We start from the raw sequence: 15,939 nt of genomic DNA, 5'->3' as shown, positions 1-15,939 counted from the left end.
TCAGTTTAGTTCCTCCCTGTATGTCTCTGGTGCGTTTAGAGCTGCTCTCTTTGCTCTGAGCACAGATCGTATGAGTTTCTGAGCAAGTGAGTCTGTGCTGGCCCCTTGAGGAGTGCCTAGGTCTCCGGCAGCCCTCTGTTTCACTTGGACACAGTCCTCCTGGTTTTCACAGCCAGATGGTATGCAGAGCCCTCTTCCCAGCACTGGTGCTCCAGACTGCGAGCAGGTGTGGGGCTGGGCCCCTCCCTCCTTGGGTACCCTCACAGCCTAGAGCCCTCTAGCCCTCTAGATTCTTAACCTCACTGGCTGTGGGATCTTCCCATCTGCCTCTCCGCCCTTCCTACCAGTCTCGACTTGGCTTCTTTCTTCCTTAGTTGTAGGACTTCTGTTCAGCTAGACTTTAGGTAGTTCTCAGTGATGGTCGTTCTGTAGTTTAGCTGTGATTTCGATGTGATCGTGGGAGGAGGGAGCACAGCGTTTACCTATTCTGCCATCTAGACTGGAAATTCTCCCTCTCGTAATATTTTTTGTCTTTTCGGCTACACCGGCTTTTCTCTGGATGCCATTTGCTTCAAGTGTCATTTTCCACTCCTTCACTTTGAGCCTATGTTTGTCTTTGGAGCTGAGTTGAGTCTCCCGCAGGCAACATATAGTGGGTCTGAATTTTGAACTCATGCCACTATGGGCCTTTTGATTGGTGAGTTCAGTCCATTTACATCCAGGGTGATTATTGACATGCGAGGACTCACTGCAGCCATTTTTCCCGGTTTCCTGATCGCTCTGTACCTCCGTTGTTTCTTTCCCCTTGTGATTCCATTTTCTATGATTTTTTTTCCGTTTGTCTTAGCTCTGGATTTTGGTTTTGTAGTTACCTTTAGGTTTGTGTTTAACGTCTCATGCATGCAGTAGTCCTTTTTCTTCTGACCGCCCCCTTATTCAGCTGTACCTGTTCAGTTTTTTTCCTGTTTTCCTTTTAAGAGTGTTTTCACAAATTGTTCCTTTTTATGTTGTGCATTTGTTACCAAATTGCTGCTGTTATACTTATTTTCAATGCCCCCTTTCACCCTTTAACCTTTGTAATAATTGTTTAATAACCTATTCAGATAGATGTGTAGTTTCCTGTAAGTTGTGAACCTTACAATATTGTTTTATATTTTTCCTTTACACAATCTTAAATTTAGAAAAATATGTAAATAGCTTTTTGGATTTACCCACCTGTTTAACATGTCCAGTGATCTTTATTTCTTCCTGTACATTTGAGAGCTACCCTCTAGTGTCATTTCCGTCTACATCTCAAAATTCACTTTAGAATGCATTGCCCTGCAGGTCTGTTGGTGATGGATTCTCTCAGCTTTTGTTTTTGAATCTATATGTTACCTTCATTCTTGAAAGTTTGTTTCCCTAGCATTATTTAATTTTGCGTAGCCAGAATTTTCGTTGTTGTTGTTCAGCACTTTAAAGATGTTCCATTGTCTTTTTCCTCCATGACGTCTGATCAAAATTTACCCATCCTTAAATATAATATCTTGTGTGTAATGTCTTCCCCCGCCGCGCCCCCGGTTGCTTTTAAGATTTTTCTCATCTTTTCATTGGAAGTTTGATTGCGATATGCCTAGGAGTGGTTTTCTTATTTTTTCTGCTTGGTACTCATTGAGCTTCTTGGGTCTGCGAATTGATGTTTTTTCCTGCAATTTGGGAATGTTTGGGCCATTTTTTCACACGGGTCACTTTTGTGACCCATTTTCTCCAGTTACATGTTGTTAGACTATTAGATATTGTCCCACAGTTATCTAGGTTCTGCTCGTATTTTTCTTCAGTCTTTTTTTCTCAATAAAATAACTTCTGTTAATATAACTTCAGCTACACTGACTTTTTTTTGTGTGGTATTTTTGGCTTTTAAGAATATGCAGTGAATTTTTCATTTCATTCATTTTTTTTTTCAGCTTTAGAATTTCCATTTAGTTTATTTCTTATCTATATATTTTCCTTTGGGTTCTTTAAGTGCTGTAAAGTTCCCGTCTGTTAATTGCAACATCTGGGTCGTCCTGGCACTGGCTTCTATACACTGCTCTTTTTCTTTAGTACAGGTCACATTTTCTTGTTCTTTTCTTGCCTAGTAATTTTTGATTGAATGCTAAGCATTATAAATAGCATACTGTAGAGGTTCTAGATTCTGTTAGGATTCTCTGAAGAGTTTTATCTTACCAGGCAGTTAACGTGTGGCAAGACTCAAGTTCCAAACTCCTGTCCCCCGTATTAGCAGCAGCTGAAACCCCCACTCAGTTATTTCAGTTTCCAGCTGCTGCTTTTTTACTGGGTCACCTGGGGTCTGTGGCTAAGAATTTGAGCATATTTTATTTGCAAATTTTGGGGTTCAGCCCCCATTTGCCTCCCTCCCTTTCAGGGTTTCCCCCTAACTTTCTGACAGCTGTGCCGTCCCTGAGCTCTGTCCACTGCTACCCTGACGGATGTCTTAGAGAGATTGGTGAGTGCCCTCAGTTCAGGCAGAAAGCTGCATGTTTATAGATCTCATGAGGTGCAACTTTGTTTTCTCTTGGGAGTAGACTGCCTTCTAGGTTCCGTTTGCTTTTGGTCATTCTCCAGTGACTTCAAATAATATTTAAATATTTTGTTCAAATTTTGTAACTGTCATGTGAAGAAGGGTGGTGGTACCAAGCTACTCTGTCACCGGTGGAAACCAGCAGCCAAGCATGTGTCTTTTTGGCTTACATTCAAACTTGCCCTTGTCCTCAGCCTTGCGCTCTAGAGGAAATGGGGAGCTGGTGGCACAAGGAGCACTGTGGGAGTGTCGCAGTCAGCGTGGGCGGCCGTCACTAAATACCAGACTGGGTGCCTTAAACAGCAAATTCTTTTCAGTTTGGGAGGCCGGAAGTCTAAGATCAAGGTATTGGCAAGTTTGGTTTCTTCTGAGGCTTCTCTCCTTGGCTCACAGATGGCCACCTTCTCTGTGGGTCCTCATGTGGCCTTTTCTCTGTGTGCAAGCATTCCTGGTGTCTTCCTCTTCTTATAAGGACACTGGTACTGTTGGATTCGGGCCCCACCATATGACCTCATTTAACTTTAATGACATCCTTAGACATTCTCTCTCCATATACAGTCGCATTGGGGGTTAGGGCTTTAACATATGAATTTTGGAGAGTATGGACACAATTCAGGCCATAACAGAGAGTAATCGGGGCTGTGGATGGTTTGAAAGTGGGCAGGAGAGGCAGAGCTGCGTCGTAGGAATGGCGTCAGGACATTTAATCAATCGTTTAGCCATTCACCGTAGATACACAGTGTGCGTACTCTATTCCAGGCACAGAGTGAAGGGTAGGGGTTCAGTCTGGACAAGACTAGCTTTTGTCCCACCTTCATGGAGCTCATAGACTGGGAGGATTAAAAGACATGTAGACAGACAGTGACATTTCAGAGTAATGACAGGGGACAAATGGGTACCTTGGGAGCACTGAGGAAGGGGGTGCCCAAATAAAGTTATGGGGTCGGGGAAGCCTTCCTTGAGCAAATGCCTTTCTATACCAGAATGCGAAGGATGAGTTAGGAGCCAGCTGTGGAGGAAGGCTGCTCAGGCCAGGCATAGTGAGAGGGGGGCTGCAAGGTGGAGGGCACGCTGGAGGAACAGAGGGTGTTTCGCACGACTGGAGCTGGAGGCGTGGGGCGGGGTGGTGAGGGGTAAGGCCAGGTTGGGACCAGCTCCTGTGTTCGATTGTAGCTGTCTGTCCCTCTAGAGAGGAGGCTCCTTAAAGACAATAACTGAGTGTCTTGGCTCTGGGTCTCCTTTCTGGCAGAGTAGGTGTGTAGTGAATGTCGACAGGTGCCATGTGTTATGATTTGTGGTTGGGGGCTCAGCAGGCAGGTCGTAGTGGGGTGACCTTACCTCTTTGGTCAAGCAGGTGGGGGACCTGGAGGTTGCTGACCTCCTCTAGGTGCCCCTGCACTCTGGGTCACATGCGTATTGTTTTTCAGCCCTGGACAGTGAGTCTGCCTCCAGCAACATCCGCTTTAGCAAGGCCTGTCTGAAGAACGTCTTCTCGGTCCTGCTCATCGTCATCTACCTGCTGCTCATGGCTGTGGCCGTCTTCCTGGTCTACCAGACCATCACAGATTTTCGTGAGAAGCTCAAGCACCCTGTCATGTCGGTGTCTTACAAGGAGGTGGATCGCTACGACGCCCCAGGTAGAGCCTGTCTGGACAGCCATCAGGGCCCAGCTCTGGGGCATCGACTTGCAAATACTCCCTGAGCTGCCACTGTACTCCCAACTCCGTGTCGGGCATGATGGGCTGGGTGGGGGAGTCTGAGCACGGTCTAGGTGTGAGGTACACACCACCGAGTGCGTTGTGTGCCTAGGGTGGTGGACAGGGCCTAGAGCGGGCACTGCATAGCTGGGTGAGCAAGGAGCATTTTGCATAGTGGAGGATTTGAGCTGGGCTTTGATAGATGGGAAGAGAAGTTTTTTTGTAAGGAAGATTATCAGGAGCAGAGGTGAGTGTGAGGAGGCCATGGGTTCCTCTGGGGAGGCTGAGTCTAGCCTGGCTGGAGCCAGAGGCCCGCGAGGAGAAGTGGGAGTTAAGCGTGGCCGGGGAGGCAAGGCTGTCCGGAGGAGGGTGGGGTCCTGCCTGGAGAGAGGGTTCTCAGGCCGCTCCATCCATGCCTCTCCTGTCCCAGCGGGGAGTCCAGTCCCTGAGTAGGGCGTCATTTGCCCCAGGACGGGGAGTGGGGTCTCTGGCACCAGGCTCCGAGAGTGGGGATGCGGACAGGGAGGCATGAGCTCAGTGGGTTCAGACTCTGCCAGCAGGATGCCCCTGAGTGACCCTCCGATGGCCTGCTCACAGGACAAGCCAGTCTAAGGTCCCTTGTACCTGGGGCTTCTTGACAAATGTGCTGGTCATGGCTCCTTGGCCTGTCTTTACCTGTCTCGGATTTGTCTCTCTTCTGTGTGTCCACTTTGGTCTCTATCTGTGTGTGTTACTGTTTCTGGTTGGTCTCTCTGAGCTCGGCCTGGGTCTGGCGCCCTGTGCTGCTCTCAGTGTTTCTGGAACAGCGACCGTCAGCGCCATGCACGCGGAGCGTTGGCTGGGGGTGAGGGAGGACCTGTTGGGAGGTGACTTGCTCACTTGGAGCTCCAGGCAGAGCAGGAGATGAGAGGGAGACTGAGATCTGGGGGATCCCACGGCGAGGGCCTCTTAGCGGATGTGCAGGTGGGCGGCGGTGCGGGGTCGGCCCAGCCATGGAGGCCTCCGGGAGCGTGTGGAGCAGTGTCTGGCACAGGGGCGGCCGCAGTGCGGGTCGGGAGAGGAGGGGAGGGCTGTGTCCTCCATCAGAGCCAGCACGTGCCTCCCTGCCCCCGGTACCCCTTTTCTTCTCCCTCCTCCGCAGTCACCCAAGGCTTAGGTTATTGGTGGGTGTGAAAAAACGTAGGTACCGTGATTTTAGGAGTGTAGTCGGAGACAGCGACTTCTGACGCTCAGTCTTCCCTTCGTGCCCCTCAGGTATCGCCCTGTACCCCGGCCAGGCCCAGTTGCTCAGCTGCAAGCACCATTACAAAGTCATTCCCCCGCTGCGGAGCCCCGGCCAGCCTGGAGACATGGACTGCACCACCCAGAGCATCAACTACACGGACCCCTTCTCCAACCAGACCCTGGTAACTCGCGTCTGCGTCTGCGTCTGCGTCTGGGTGTGTGCCGTCAGCCCTGCCCCCGGCGTCTTCTCTCTGCCCGGTGGCCTTTCCCACGCCCGCGGTGCAGGCCGAGGCTGTGCTAAGTGGGGTCATGGCCGTGGCTGGTTCACCTGCACTCAGGGAGGGCGTGAGGCCTGCAGTGTCTTTGGAGTGACCCTCAGGGATTCTCTGCAGTGCGATCCGATCCTGTCCTTGATGGAAGGAGGAATGGCTGCAGGCTGGGGCCAGTGTGACGGAGTAAAGTGGGTCCCACACCTGACTGCTCAAAGGACTTGCCTGTGAGCTTTTTGGAAAATACAGATTCCCAGGATCCATGCGGGGCCGACTGACTGCTCCTTCCAGGGGATGGAGCCTGAGAATCCATAATACGCCATTGTAAAGGAGGGGCATGGGCACAGGGACCGTGGCCCTGGAGTCACACGCAGCCACGCAGCTCAGCAGGGGAGTGGACGGCCGGGAGGAGTGGCGCCCGCGCAGGGGTGTGAAGGAGGGAGGGAATTTTGTGTTTTTTCCACATCTCCCTTTGCAGCCCGTAGCCTTGTTTCAGAAAGGATTGAACAGGGGCGAGCAAGGTTTTCCAGCTCAGAGAGGAAGGGGCAGTTTCCTAGGCCCAGGGACTCTGCACCAGGACTCACAGGGAGGAGCAGTGTGTTGTGTCTGTGCCTCTGGGCAGTTACAGTAGGTGGGTGTTTCTGGAGGGTCAGGTGCCCCAGAAGAGCAGCGGGTGGTGACGGTGACGCTGTGGACAGAAGTAACAGTGGGAGCAAAGCGCTCTGTCCTGCTGCAGAGCAGGACCTGCTCTGTGGGGTGCTGGGCCGGTCTGACGGTGAATTTCGTAAATATTTACTCTAGGCTTCCTCCTAAAATCCTGTTGAAACAATTCCTACTCCTGCAAAAAAAAAAAAAAAGAATGAAATATCCACATTAGACTTGCAAACCAAGAAAGGGTATCACCAGTTGATCAGAAACTTTGAAGAACTGGTATGAAATGTAAGTAGCAAAGTGGATCAGATTGGTGGAGCGAACAGATCAGGGCAAACCCGTAGGCGGAAGCAGACCTAGGCGAGGACTGCCGCAGAGGCGAAGGCTTTCCAGTCGCAGCTCCGCTCAGGCCGTCCAAAGAGCAGGGCTGCCCGCAGGGGTGAGGCGTAGGGGACGCCTGCCGGCCGGGCCTGCGCACCCTCTGCGCTCCTAAGGCAGGCGGAGCTTCTGGGTGAAAGGCCCCGGCTGATCTCTGCGTAAACCGAGGGGAGGCCCCCTGCGAGGGCGTCGGGGCAGCAGAGGACAGAGGGAGAGCAGACCGGGCTCCCCGTGGAAGCGGGGGAACTGCCGGGAAGGGGTCTCTTCCCGGGATGGAAACGCGTGGAGCGTGCGGCCTTGCTGTGCTCCCTGCCGTGCAGGAGTCCTCCCAGCCCCCGGCCAGGAGGAAGAAACCCACGCCCAGACCTGTGCTGGGCAACTTGATTCTTCGTTGGGAAATAAGACGAGAATTAAGTCACTAGACACTTGCGTGACGCGACCAACAGGAGGAGAACAGACTCCAGAACAGGGAAATGGAAGCTAATTTACATGAAAAGGAAAATGAATTTTTAAATTTTAACAAAGAGCTAGATGTACAGTAGAACAGCCCTCTGGCTGGATCCCGCTTGGTTCCCCACACGCTTCCGAGCACAGCTGGTGCGGGGTCCGCATGGCCCCCTCGGCTCCCCACGGGAGTAGCGCGCGAACTCGGAGTCTTCGTGTTCATTCCCAAACCCCTTTGTGCAGCCGTGCGGGTTACGTTAGCTGTGTAATTTAAATAATATAAAAACCCATGGACTCGGCACAAAAGGAGAGTTGTTTCCATGACACTGAGTTGAACGCAGCAGCTGCGTCCTGCTGTGATGGTCAGTCTTCGGCAGTTCTGGATGTACAGATGTGGCCCTTTGCTGGGGGAGAGGTTGTCCCCTCGCCACTTCCTGTGCACCAGCTGCCCGCCAGGCCCGCCGCAGGGGAGGACTGGGCAGCGCAGGACCCCCACACAGGGAAGAGAGAAGCAGGGTGCACAGCAGCTGCTCCGGGCAGCGAGGAGGGCCCGCGGGTTGGGACTGAGAGTCTGGCCGCCACTCGAGGACCTGGGTTCGACTCGTGTGTCCTCACTGGCCCCTGGCTTTGTCCACTGGGAGGGTGTGCCTTGGTGGTGGTCCTCTGTGGCCATAGTTGGAGTGGACATTAGATGCATGCCCCCCCTGGGTCACAGAGCTTTGGGGACCCACTTCCTGCTGCAGAGGTGGGGCAGCGGCTTTGGGCTGCACAGTCGGACGTGGCGGTTGGCTCGTCATCCTTCTCCCCCCACCTTTCCATGTGCAGTGAGATGTCTTCAGAAACGTGGGCTTCTGGCTGCGTCCTATCCAAGTCCAAGGGAAAGTGACCTAGCCAAGGGTCTCATGTGGTCCTCCTTTGTCAGCCTTCAGACCCTCATTTCGTCTGTCTCCCCAGCCCCTCCCACAGTTTAATCTAGTTAATGTTTACCAAATGCTGGGCTCTAGCAGTTAGGGTCACTGCCTCTTCGCGCTGCAGGACCTGTGTTTGTTTCCTTGCTGCCTGCTCTATTTCCAGTATGCACATGTTTAGCTGATGCCTCATTTTTAGCTGGTTGTTACCATGATACAAAACAACTTGTCACAGAGAACAGGCTGAGCTGCTGAACAGAGCAGATACCCCAAACGGACGCAGTGGCTGAGACGAGAGGGAAGTCTGTTTCTCTCTCTGGGGACAGTCCAGGCGTGCAGGCCACGCCACACTGCAGGTAGTGCCGCCTCACAGGGTGGTCAGCAGTGGCTTCTGTCTGTCACTCTGCTGTCCCCCAGGCGTAGTCTTGGTCCTTGTCGTCAGCACTGACTTGCCAGCATGTGCGTACACACCTGCTCCCGGGGGTTGAGAAGTGGAGGGCAAGCACTCCCCCGACGTGGACATGTCACCGCGTTGCATGAGTCACTCTGTGCACTTTCCAGGAACTTCATCACATGGCCACATCTGAGGCCAGAAGTGGGGGTCCAGCAGGACGACTATTCTGCTAAGATCTGGCATTGGGGAAGTGGTTCCGGTTCCGCAGGAGGAAGTGGATAATGGAAACCGGGACACTTAGCACGCACTGCTGCCCCTGAGTGTGTCACAGGAAAGGTTGAAAAGGAACAGATGGACAGAGATCTCTTGGGAAAATGCAACAGTAACCAGAAGTGGAGTGGCAATATTAACACGTCAGTCAAAAAGGAATTTCAGATGCAAAGGGTTAAAAGGGTCATATGTTTAACATCTAAGGGGTTCAGTTCCACTACTCTCCACTATGAAGATTTAATAGTCATAAATCTACACAAAATAGCATAGCAGACCTCTTAGAACGGGGGACGGCAGAGAGACAGAAGCCACTGCTGACCACCCTGTGAGGCGGCACTGCCTGCAGCGTGGCGTGGCCTGCACGCCTGGACTGTCCCCAGAGAGAGAAACAGACTTCCCCCTCGTCTCAGCCACTGCATCTGTTTGGGGTCCCTGTTCTGTTCAGCAGCTTAGTCTGTTCTCTGACCGTGACAGAAGTTGTTTTCAGGAACTGAAGCATCATGGTAACAACCACCTAAATATCATCACCTCAGCGTGTGACCTAAACCTCTCAGAAATTCACAGACCAGACAGACAAAAAGTAGTGAGGGTAACGTGAATAGCACAGTAAATTTAGAGTATGTGCGTCACACTTGGTGCCTGACAATACTCACTCTTTTCAAATATCTGTAGAGCATTTATGAAAGTTGATGATGTACCAGAAGGTGAGGGGCGGGGAGGTAGACAGGGTAAAATGGGGTCAAACGTGTGGTAACAGAAAGAAATCTGAGAGGTGAACACACAGTGTAAATATATATGCGCCTCACTGTTAAAAGGTACAGCCGAAACTTACTGGATTTCGTTAACCAATTTCACCATAAAAAAAAGTTGATGTTGTAAAGGTATTTTTTCCCAAATTAATCTATCAATCCAGTGTCATCAGTTAAAAGTCCCAGTCGAAACTTAAGCTAGTTTTAAAGTACGTTTAGAAGAGCACATGTACAAAAGTAACCCCACGAGGTTTGGGGATGGGAAGTGACATGGAGGGGACCTGCCAGGCAGGTGTCTAACGGAATTAAGCCCACAGCAGTCAAGCTTGCATCTCCACCGTGTAGGAAGTGGGACTTAGAGCCCTGGTTCACACCATGTACAGAACGGTACCTAAATGTAAGAAAGATTAGAAAGAGCTGCTCTAAAATACAGGAGAATATTGATATAATTTTGGTTTTCCTTAGCAAGCAAAACCCAGAAGCTATTAAAAAAAAAAAAAAGATTTACGAATTCCACTACATCAGATTTAGAGCTTCATAAAACAAATGACATTAAACACGAGGTTAATGGGAACCTGACTGACTGGAAGAAAATATTTGTACAGAGAACAGATGGAAGTTAATATTCTTTTTTTAATAACAAGCTTCTGCAGCGTAACCAATCCACGAGGAGAGCGACCGAGGACAAGTCGAACTTGGCTCTGGTCCCGTGGCTTGGGCTCCCTGAGCAGGAGGGTGTGGCTGGGGTTCCCTTGGGGGCTGCCGGGGTCAGGAGGGCCCCTGGCTGCCCCTAGAGCGTCTGTGCGCCTGGTGCTCCAGGGCTGAGATGCTGGCCTTGGTGTCTCTGCAGAAATCCGCCCTGATCGTGCGCGGGCCCCGGGACGTGAAGAAGCGGGAGCTGGTCTTCCTCCAGTTCCGCCTGAACCAGAGCAGCGAGGACTTCAGTGCCATCGATTACCTCCTCTTCTCCTCCTTCCAGGAGTTCCTGCACAGGTGGCCTCTCAGCGTCCCCGGCGGGCGTGTATACACTGTCTCATTCGGCCTTGCACGTCCCTGGGCGCGGCTGGGGCTGGAGGCAGGGAGGCCGGCGGGCCAGCGGGCCAGTGGGCCAGCGGGCCAGCGGGCCAGCGAGGGCTCCTTGGGACTGCCGAAGCCCCGGTGCTCCGAGGGGCCTGGCCACCATGCTCGCCCTCTGCAGCCCTCAGTGCCCGCTGCTGGGAGCAGGTGGGGGAATGGCAGGGGGCTGCAGGGGGCTGCAGTGGCGGGGCTGCTGCCTCGAGGTGGGTGACCACCCCCCACCTCTAGCTGGGCACCAAGCATAGCTTGCAGAGGAGGCTGGCGCGCAGAATCTTGCTGTCACGCCTGATGAACTTGGACCTTTCTTCTCCGTCCTCTCAGCCCAGACAGAGTGGGCTTCATGCAGGCCTGCGAGCGCGCCTATTCCAGCTGGAAGTTCTCGGGGGGCTTCCGCACCTGGGTCAAGATGTCCCTGGTGGAGACCGAGGAGGAGGACGGGAGGGAAGCGGTGGAGTTCCGGCAGGAGGTAGGTGCGCTGGGTCTGCTTCGCCCTGCGGGTGACACTCACCCCGAGTTGGACAGGGAAGCTTCGTAGAGGAGATGACCTTGGCGCGGGGCCTTCAGGGTGAGAGCGGCCCCGGGCCGGGAGTTCCCATGTTCGGCGCACATGCCAGGCCCTCCGTTACAGCCCGTCCTCGCAAGACACACGGGCGGGGCAGAGACGGCCGCTGCGCCAACCGCCAGAGCTGGTGTCTTGCCACAACCTCCCCGGTGCTGAGAGGCTGCCTAGAAGATGGATTATTTGCAGGGAAGAGAGACTAGATACGGTGGCCTCTGAAGTGTTGTGGGCACAGGAGTAAAATACTAGCTTTTTGTATTTTTTAAAATCCCATCCTTTTTCTATTTTTGAATGTTTCATAATGCATGTAACATTAGGACAGTAACGGTAATGCTACATCACATCCGAAGGTATAAATATGTTGGGTGCACGCTCAGAAGTTTTTACTAATGGGAGGTGTGATCCAGAAGCTTTCAGCCCACTGGCCTGGAGCCAGGAGATGTGCCAGGAGTCTCTAGCCGTGATCCTGATGAGAGGGGACCTTGGGAAAAGGTATGGCAGTGAGGATGGAGAGATGAGATATTCTGGTCACCTCAGCAGGGCTGTTGGTCAGTCATTACCGAAAGCAAGGCTTCCGCTGCCTCAGTGGCTCTCTGCCTCCTGCCGGATCCACACACAGCCAGCCCGGCCACAGGCGTCAGTGGCTGGGAGCCTGCGGAGGCAGCGAGGAGACGGGGCTGTGCTCATGCTCTCTGCTCCTCCTGGGGTTGGGTGGGGGGAGACATTCCATTTGGACTGGGATCCAAAGGGCAGTGTGGGGAAGGGGCCGAGTGGGTGTGGATGACCAACTCCAGCCAATGGGGCTTGTTCAGGGCTGCCCCGTCCCCAGCCCTGGCCCCCAGGACTACTCCAGATTACAGAGCTTTGGGAAGAGCAGAGAGCCAGTTTTCTTCAAGGGGACGGGCTTTATTCCTGCCTTAGGAGGTGACAGCCCCTGCTGGCAGTAGGTCCTTAAAACGTTCCTGTGTTGCAAGATAACTCATCTCCTGATTTTTATTCCACCCTTCTCTCCAAGAACCCCAGGCCCTTTCTTGCCTGGCCCCACAGCAGCTGAGGAAGGGGACTCGTGTGTTCACCTCATGGTGAGGTGCAGCCCGCCCCGCTCTCCGGGTGGCCCCAGCTGTGATCTGAACACGGGGCCCCAAACCCCAGTGGACCTATACATATTAGAATGTTTTATGTGCTTTTTATCGTAGTCTTCATTGGAAGTCTTGGCAGGGGACACAGATCCTTGAACAGTATTTTAAATGCTTTTACGTCATGCTCGAAGTTTAAGATACTTTCATACACATCGTGGCGTTGACCCTCTCCACACCTCAGAGAGGTGTAGGCTTTCTGTCCGCATTTCATGGGTGGCAAAGCAGAGGCTCAAGTCAGAAGATAGACCCAGCCCTTCTGCCTCTGGAACCTGTGTGCTGTCTGTGACACCATGCAGGCCCTTTAGTGACTGGCGCCCAGATCTTCCACGTCTGTGGTTTACGCGGGATGCTCAGCCGGGTGGAGCTGAGGCTGCACGTTGTCCCTGTAAACTTTAAGCATCAAAATACTCAGCTCTTAAGATAAAGTATTTTGAAATTTGTGGTTTTTATGGCTTTTAATTATCTTACACGGTACTTTGGTGTAATTGGTGACTATTCAGCTCACCTATCATGCACCGCAGATCCTATCCATTTCCCCAAAGAGCCGTGGGAACCAGGGCAAGGCCTGGGCTCTGGCACCAGTTTCAGGGGGTCTTGCATGAGAGATTTTTGGCTCTCTTCCTGCAAGATGCTCTGAGGGGAGCCAAAGTCCAGTCATCCCTAACTGTGCTCTCGTTTCCCACGGCCCAGGCCAGGTGACACTGCTCTCTCTCCTCTGTCCCTAGACGAGTGTGGTTAACTACATTGACCAGAGGCCAGCTACCGAAAAAAGTGCTCAGCTGTTCTTTGTGGTCTTTGAATGGAAAGATCCTTTCATCCAGAAAGTTCAAGATGTGAGTATTATTTAAGGTTGAGAGAGCACTTGGGCTTGTCCTTGTAAGCTGTCTCTGTCTTTCCTAGCAGTTCATTTGTATTTAAGACATTCATGTTCTGTACCATTTGTGTTTAATCGATTTTCTCTTCATCACTAGACTATTCCTATGATGGCGGGGACTATGTCTTTTGTTCACCGTAATTTATTCGGTGTCTAGCAGAGTGCTTGGTACAGAGGAGCTGCTGAGTCATAACATTAATTGAATGAACTGAGTAGAAAGCATTAAGCTCATATCTAGATTACTGCTATTCGGAAGCCATTCTTTTTTGGATGAGAACTTATTATTTGTAGTAATTCAGAGGAGAAAGGTGCAAATAAAAAATTAACAGGATCAGTTAATGCCGGATTCTCAGATTCACAGTCTTGAAGGGGAGGAGTAATGAGACAGCTTCACTAAAGAAGCATTCATGAGACATCGTCCACCACAGCCAACCTCAGATCTAATACTGTTGGCATGTAGATCATCACAAAATGTCCTGACATGGCCGTGGCTTGGGGGAAGATATTTCATAACGGAGACTTAAACAGGGAGTCTCTTTGTGACACAGATGTCCTCCATTATCACCCACGTTAATCGTGGATCGGCGAAGCCGTGTACACAGAGGCATGCGCTGAGGCTTACTGAATCGAGATGGGGTGGAAGGATGAACGCCTTCAGCTCCACACGTAAACGTGTGACCATTTCTTAACCTGCTTTTTTATTCAGTAAGAGGTACCCGTTACGGGCCAGTGTGTGTGTTGTCACTCAGCTTCACAACAGTTCTACGCAGTGCAGGTGATACCACCATTTTACATAGGTAAACCCCAAGGTTCAGATTGTCCAATGTCATCCTACTAAACTGGGACTTCAAAGTGCGGTTTACCATGATGGGGAACTCACAAACCCAAGATGTGACATCAGCCTTGAAAAGTTTAACATTTAGTGAGTGAGCCATTTATAGCTGTAAAGCGACTAATTCCAGACAGTAACTGCTGGAGGAGACAGTGGGATAAATACCTCTGCTGTAGTCGAGAGGGTTTTGGCTTAGTGGACAGAAAGCTCTGAGGAGCCCTGGAGGGTTAGTAACTCTGGGTGGGAGGAAACATCACAGGCAGGGCCAGGAGTCCGTGAGGTGAGTCGTTGGACTGGATGGAGAAGCTCGAATCACTGCAAAATGGGGAGAAAACAAGGGGAACTCCCTTTCTTATGGGTTGGGTAGAGTTTTAGGGAAATTTGGCTCAAAGCAAGGTCACTTATTGTAGATTAGACCAAAAATTTTAAGTTCAGTACTGAGTATCTTATTTGTACGGAGCTTTTTTTGAAAAAGTTTTTTCTTTCAGAATCACTATTGTATCTTCCTCTTCAAACTGAACTGCGGACATTAAAGTATGAATGAAGTACAGAGTTAGGATAGTTTCAGACCAGGCATTTTTCTTGTTGCCCCAGTGACATTAGAAAACCGAAGCAAACTAATAAACTCGTATTTGTTTCTGTTTTTCAGATAATCACAGCCAATCCTTGGAACACAATCGCTCTTCTCTGTGGGGCTTTCTTGGCATTATTTAAAGCAGCAGAGTTTGCCAAACTTAGTGTGAAATGGATGATCAAAATTAGGAAGAGGTACCTTAAAAAAAGAGGCCAGGCAACGAACCACATAAGCTGAAGTCGCCTCGCGCTGTTGGCAGAACTGGTTCTCACCACTTCTGCTCTGATGAGCCGAGCACCGGAGCTCCTGCACTCACCGGAAGGAACGGGCTCTGCTGGGAGGGACAGCCTCACGGGACAGACCCAGTGGAGAACCTCAAGTTATTTAAGTACTTAAATTATTGAACATTTTTTGACTAGGACACGAATAGGGTTTGTGGAAGATGGAATTATATGTATATATCTGGTGTTCTGACGGTTTGCAGAAGCTGCCTTTCTTCTTCTTTGGTTTGGTGTATAGTTCAGCCCTGACAGGATATTAAGGCTCTGCTGTTTACCTCAGGTTTTTTTCCAAGGCTCTCAAAGTGGACGGAAGACGGAGTGACTATCTAGATGTGGAGGTCATGCTTTGAAAACTGCACTGTGCACAAAGGCAAAAACTCTTACGTCTGGCAACATCTGCCATTTACATGGTCCAGCTTGACAAGCTTTCTCATGTTAAATGTTAAGTGAAATTTTAAAGCTACTAGAAACAAGCAATTAGATTTCCTGTGGACTGACTGGTCACCTACCTGTCTCGTTAGAATATTCATTGATGCAGGTAATGTTTAGAGTGATTAACACCCAAAAGCACTAGTATGTATATACATAGCAGGTATTCAATGTATTTTGATGATTTCATTAACAGGTAAATAAAAGTTAGGCTAATACAAAAGGAATCAGTGTGCCAGTATTAATATCTGCTCCATCAGTAGGCACAGGTACGCTTTCGTTCTGTGAGCTCCAAATAAAAGGCAGCGTGAGCCTGGACTCTGAGATGGATGGATCTGGACCCCTGAGGTATGTCGTGACTGCGTCCAGGAAGGGCTAGGGTGAGCATGGCAGTTGATTGTGGATGATCAGGAAGTGATGGATCAAGCCCCATGAATAAGCTACAAAACTACCCGTCTGAGAAAGGGGCACTTTCTGCCTTTCCTTGGACAGATGAATACCATCTGGGTATTTTTTACATGGTAGCCCTAAGCTGATTTGAGGTTATGAAACTGTTTCCAGAGTTTTAAATTATTTAAATGCTTTCTGCATCCACAGAGGACTTGGTAGCATTTCCTGAATTTCATAGAA

The 15,939-nt window shown here is 50.8% G+C and overlaps 1 protein-coding gene across 1 annotated transcript in view; it reads left to right on the top strand.

Annotated features, from left to right (window-relative positions):
* The window catches only part of TMEM206 (transmembrane protein 206), a 32,311-nt gene extending 16,775 nt beyond the window's left edge, over positions 1–15,536 (top strand). Inside the window, exons 3-8 of the mRNA XM_006907707.3 lie at positions 3,988–4,197; positions 5,512–5,663; positions 10,395–10,537; positions 10,943–11,087; positions 13,045–13,152; positions 14,675–15,536. Of these exons, the coding sequence (XP_006907769.1) occupies positions 3,988–4,197; positions 5,512–5,663; positions 10,395–10,537; positions 10,943–11,087; positions 13,045–13,152; positions 14,675–14,836 (920 nt within the window). The 3' untranslated portion in view covers positions 14,837–15,536. The remainder of the gene's footprint in view (positions 1–3,987; positions 4,198–5,511; positions 5,664–10,394; positions 10,538–10,942; positions 11,088–13,044; positions 13,153–14,674) is intronic.
* Positions 15,537–15,939: the final 403 nt, after the last annotated feature.

Source organism: Pteropus alecto, unplaced genomic scaffold, assembly GCF_000325575.1.
Source record: "Pteropus alecto unplaced genomic scaffold, ASM32557v1 scaffold101, whole genome shotgun sequence".
NCBI lineage: Eukaryota > Metazoa > Chordata > Mammalia > Chiroptera > Pteropodidae > Pteropus > Pteropus alecto.
Note: the sequence above shows the minus strand (reverse complement) of the source record. Positions and strands in the feature narration are given on the sequence as shown.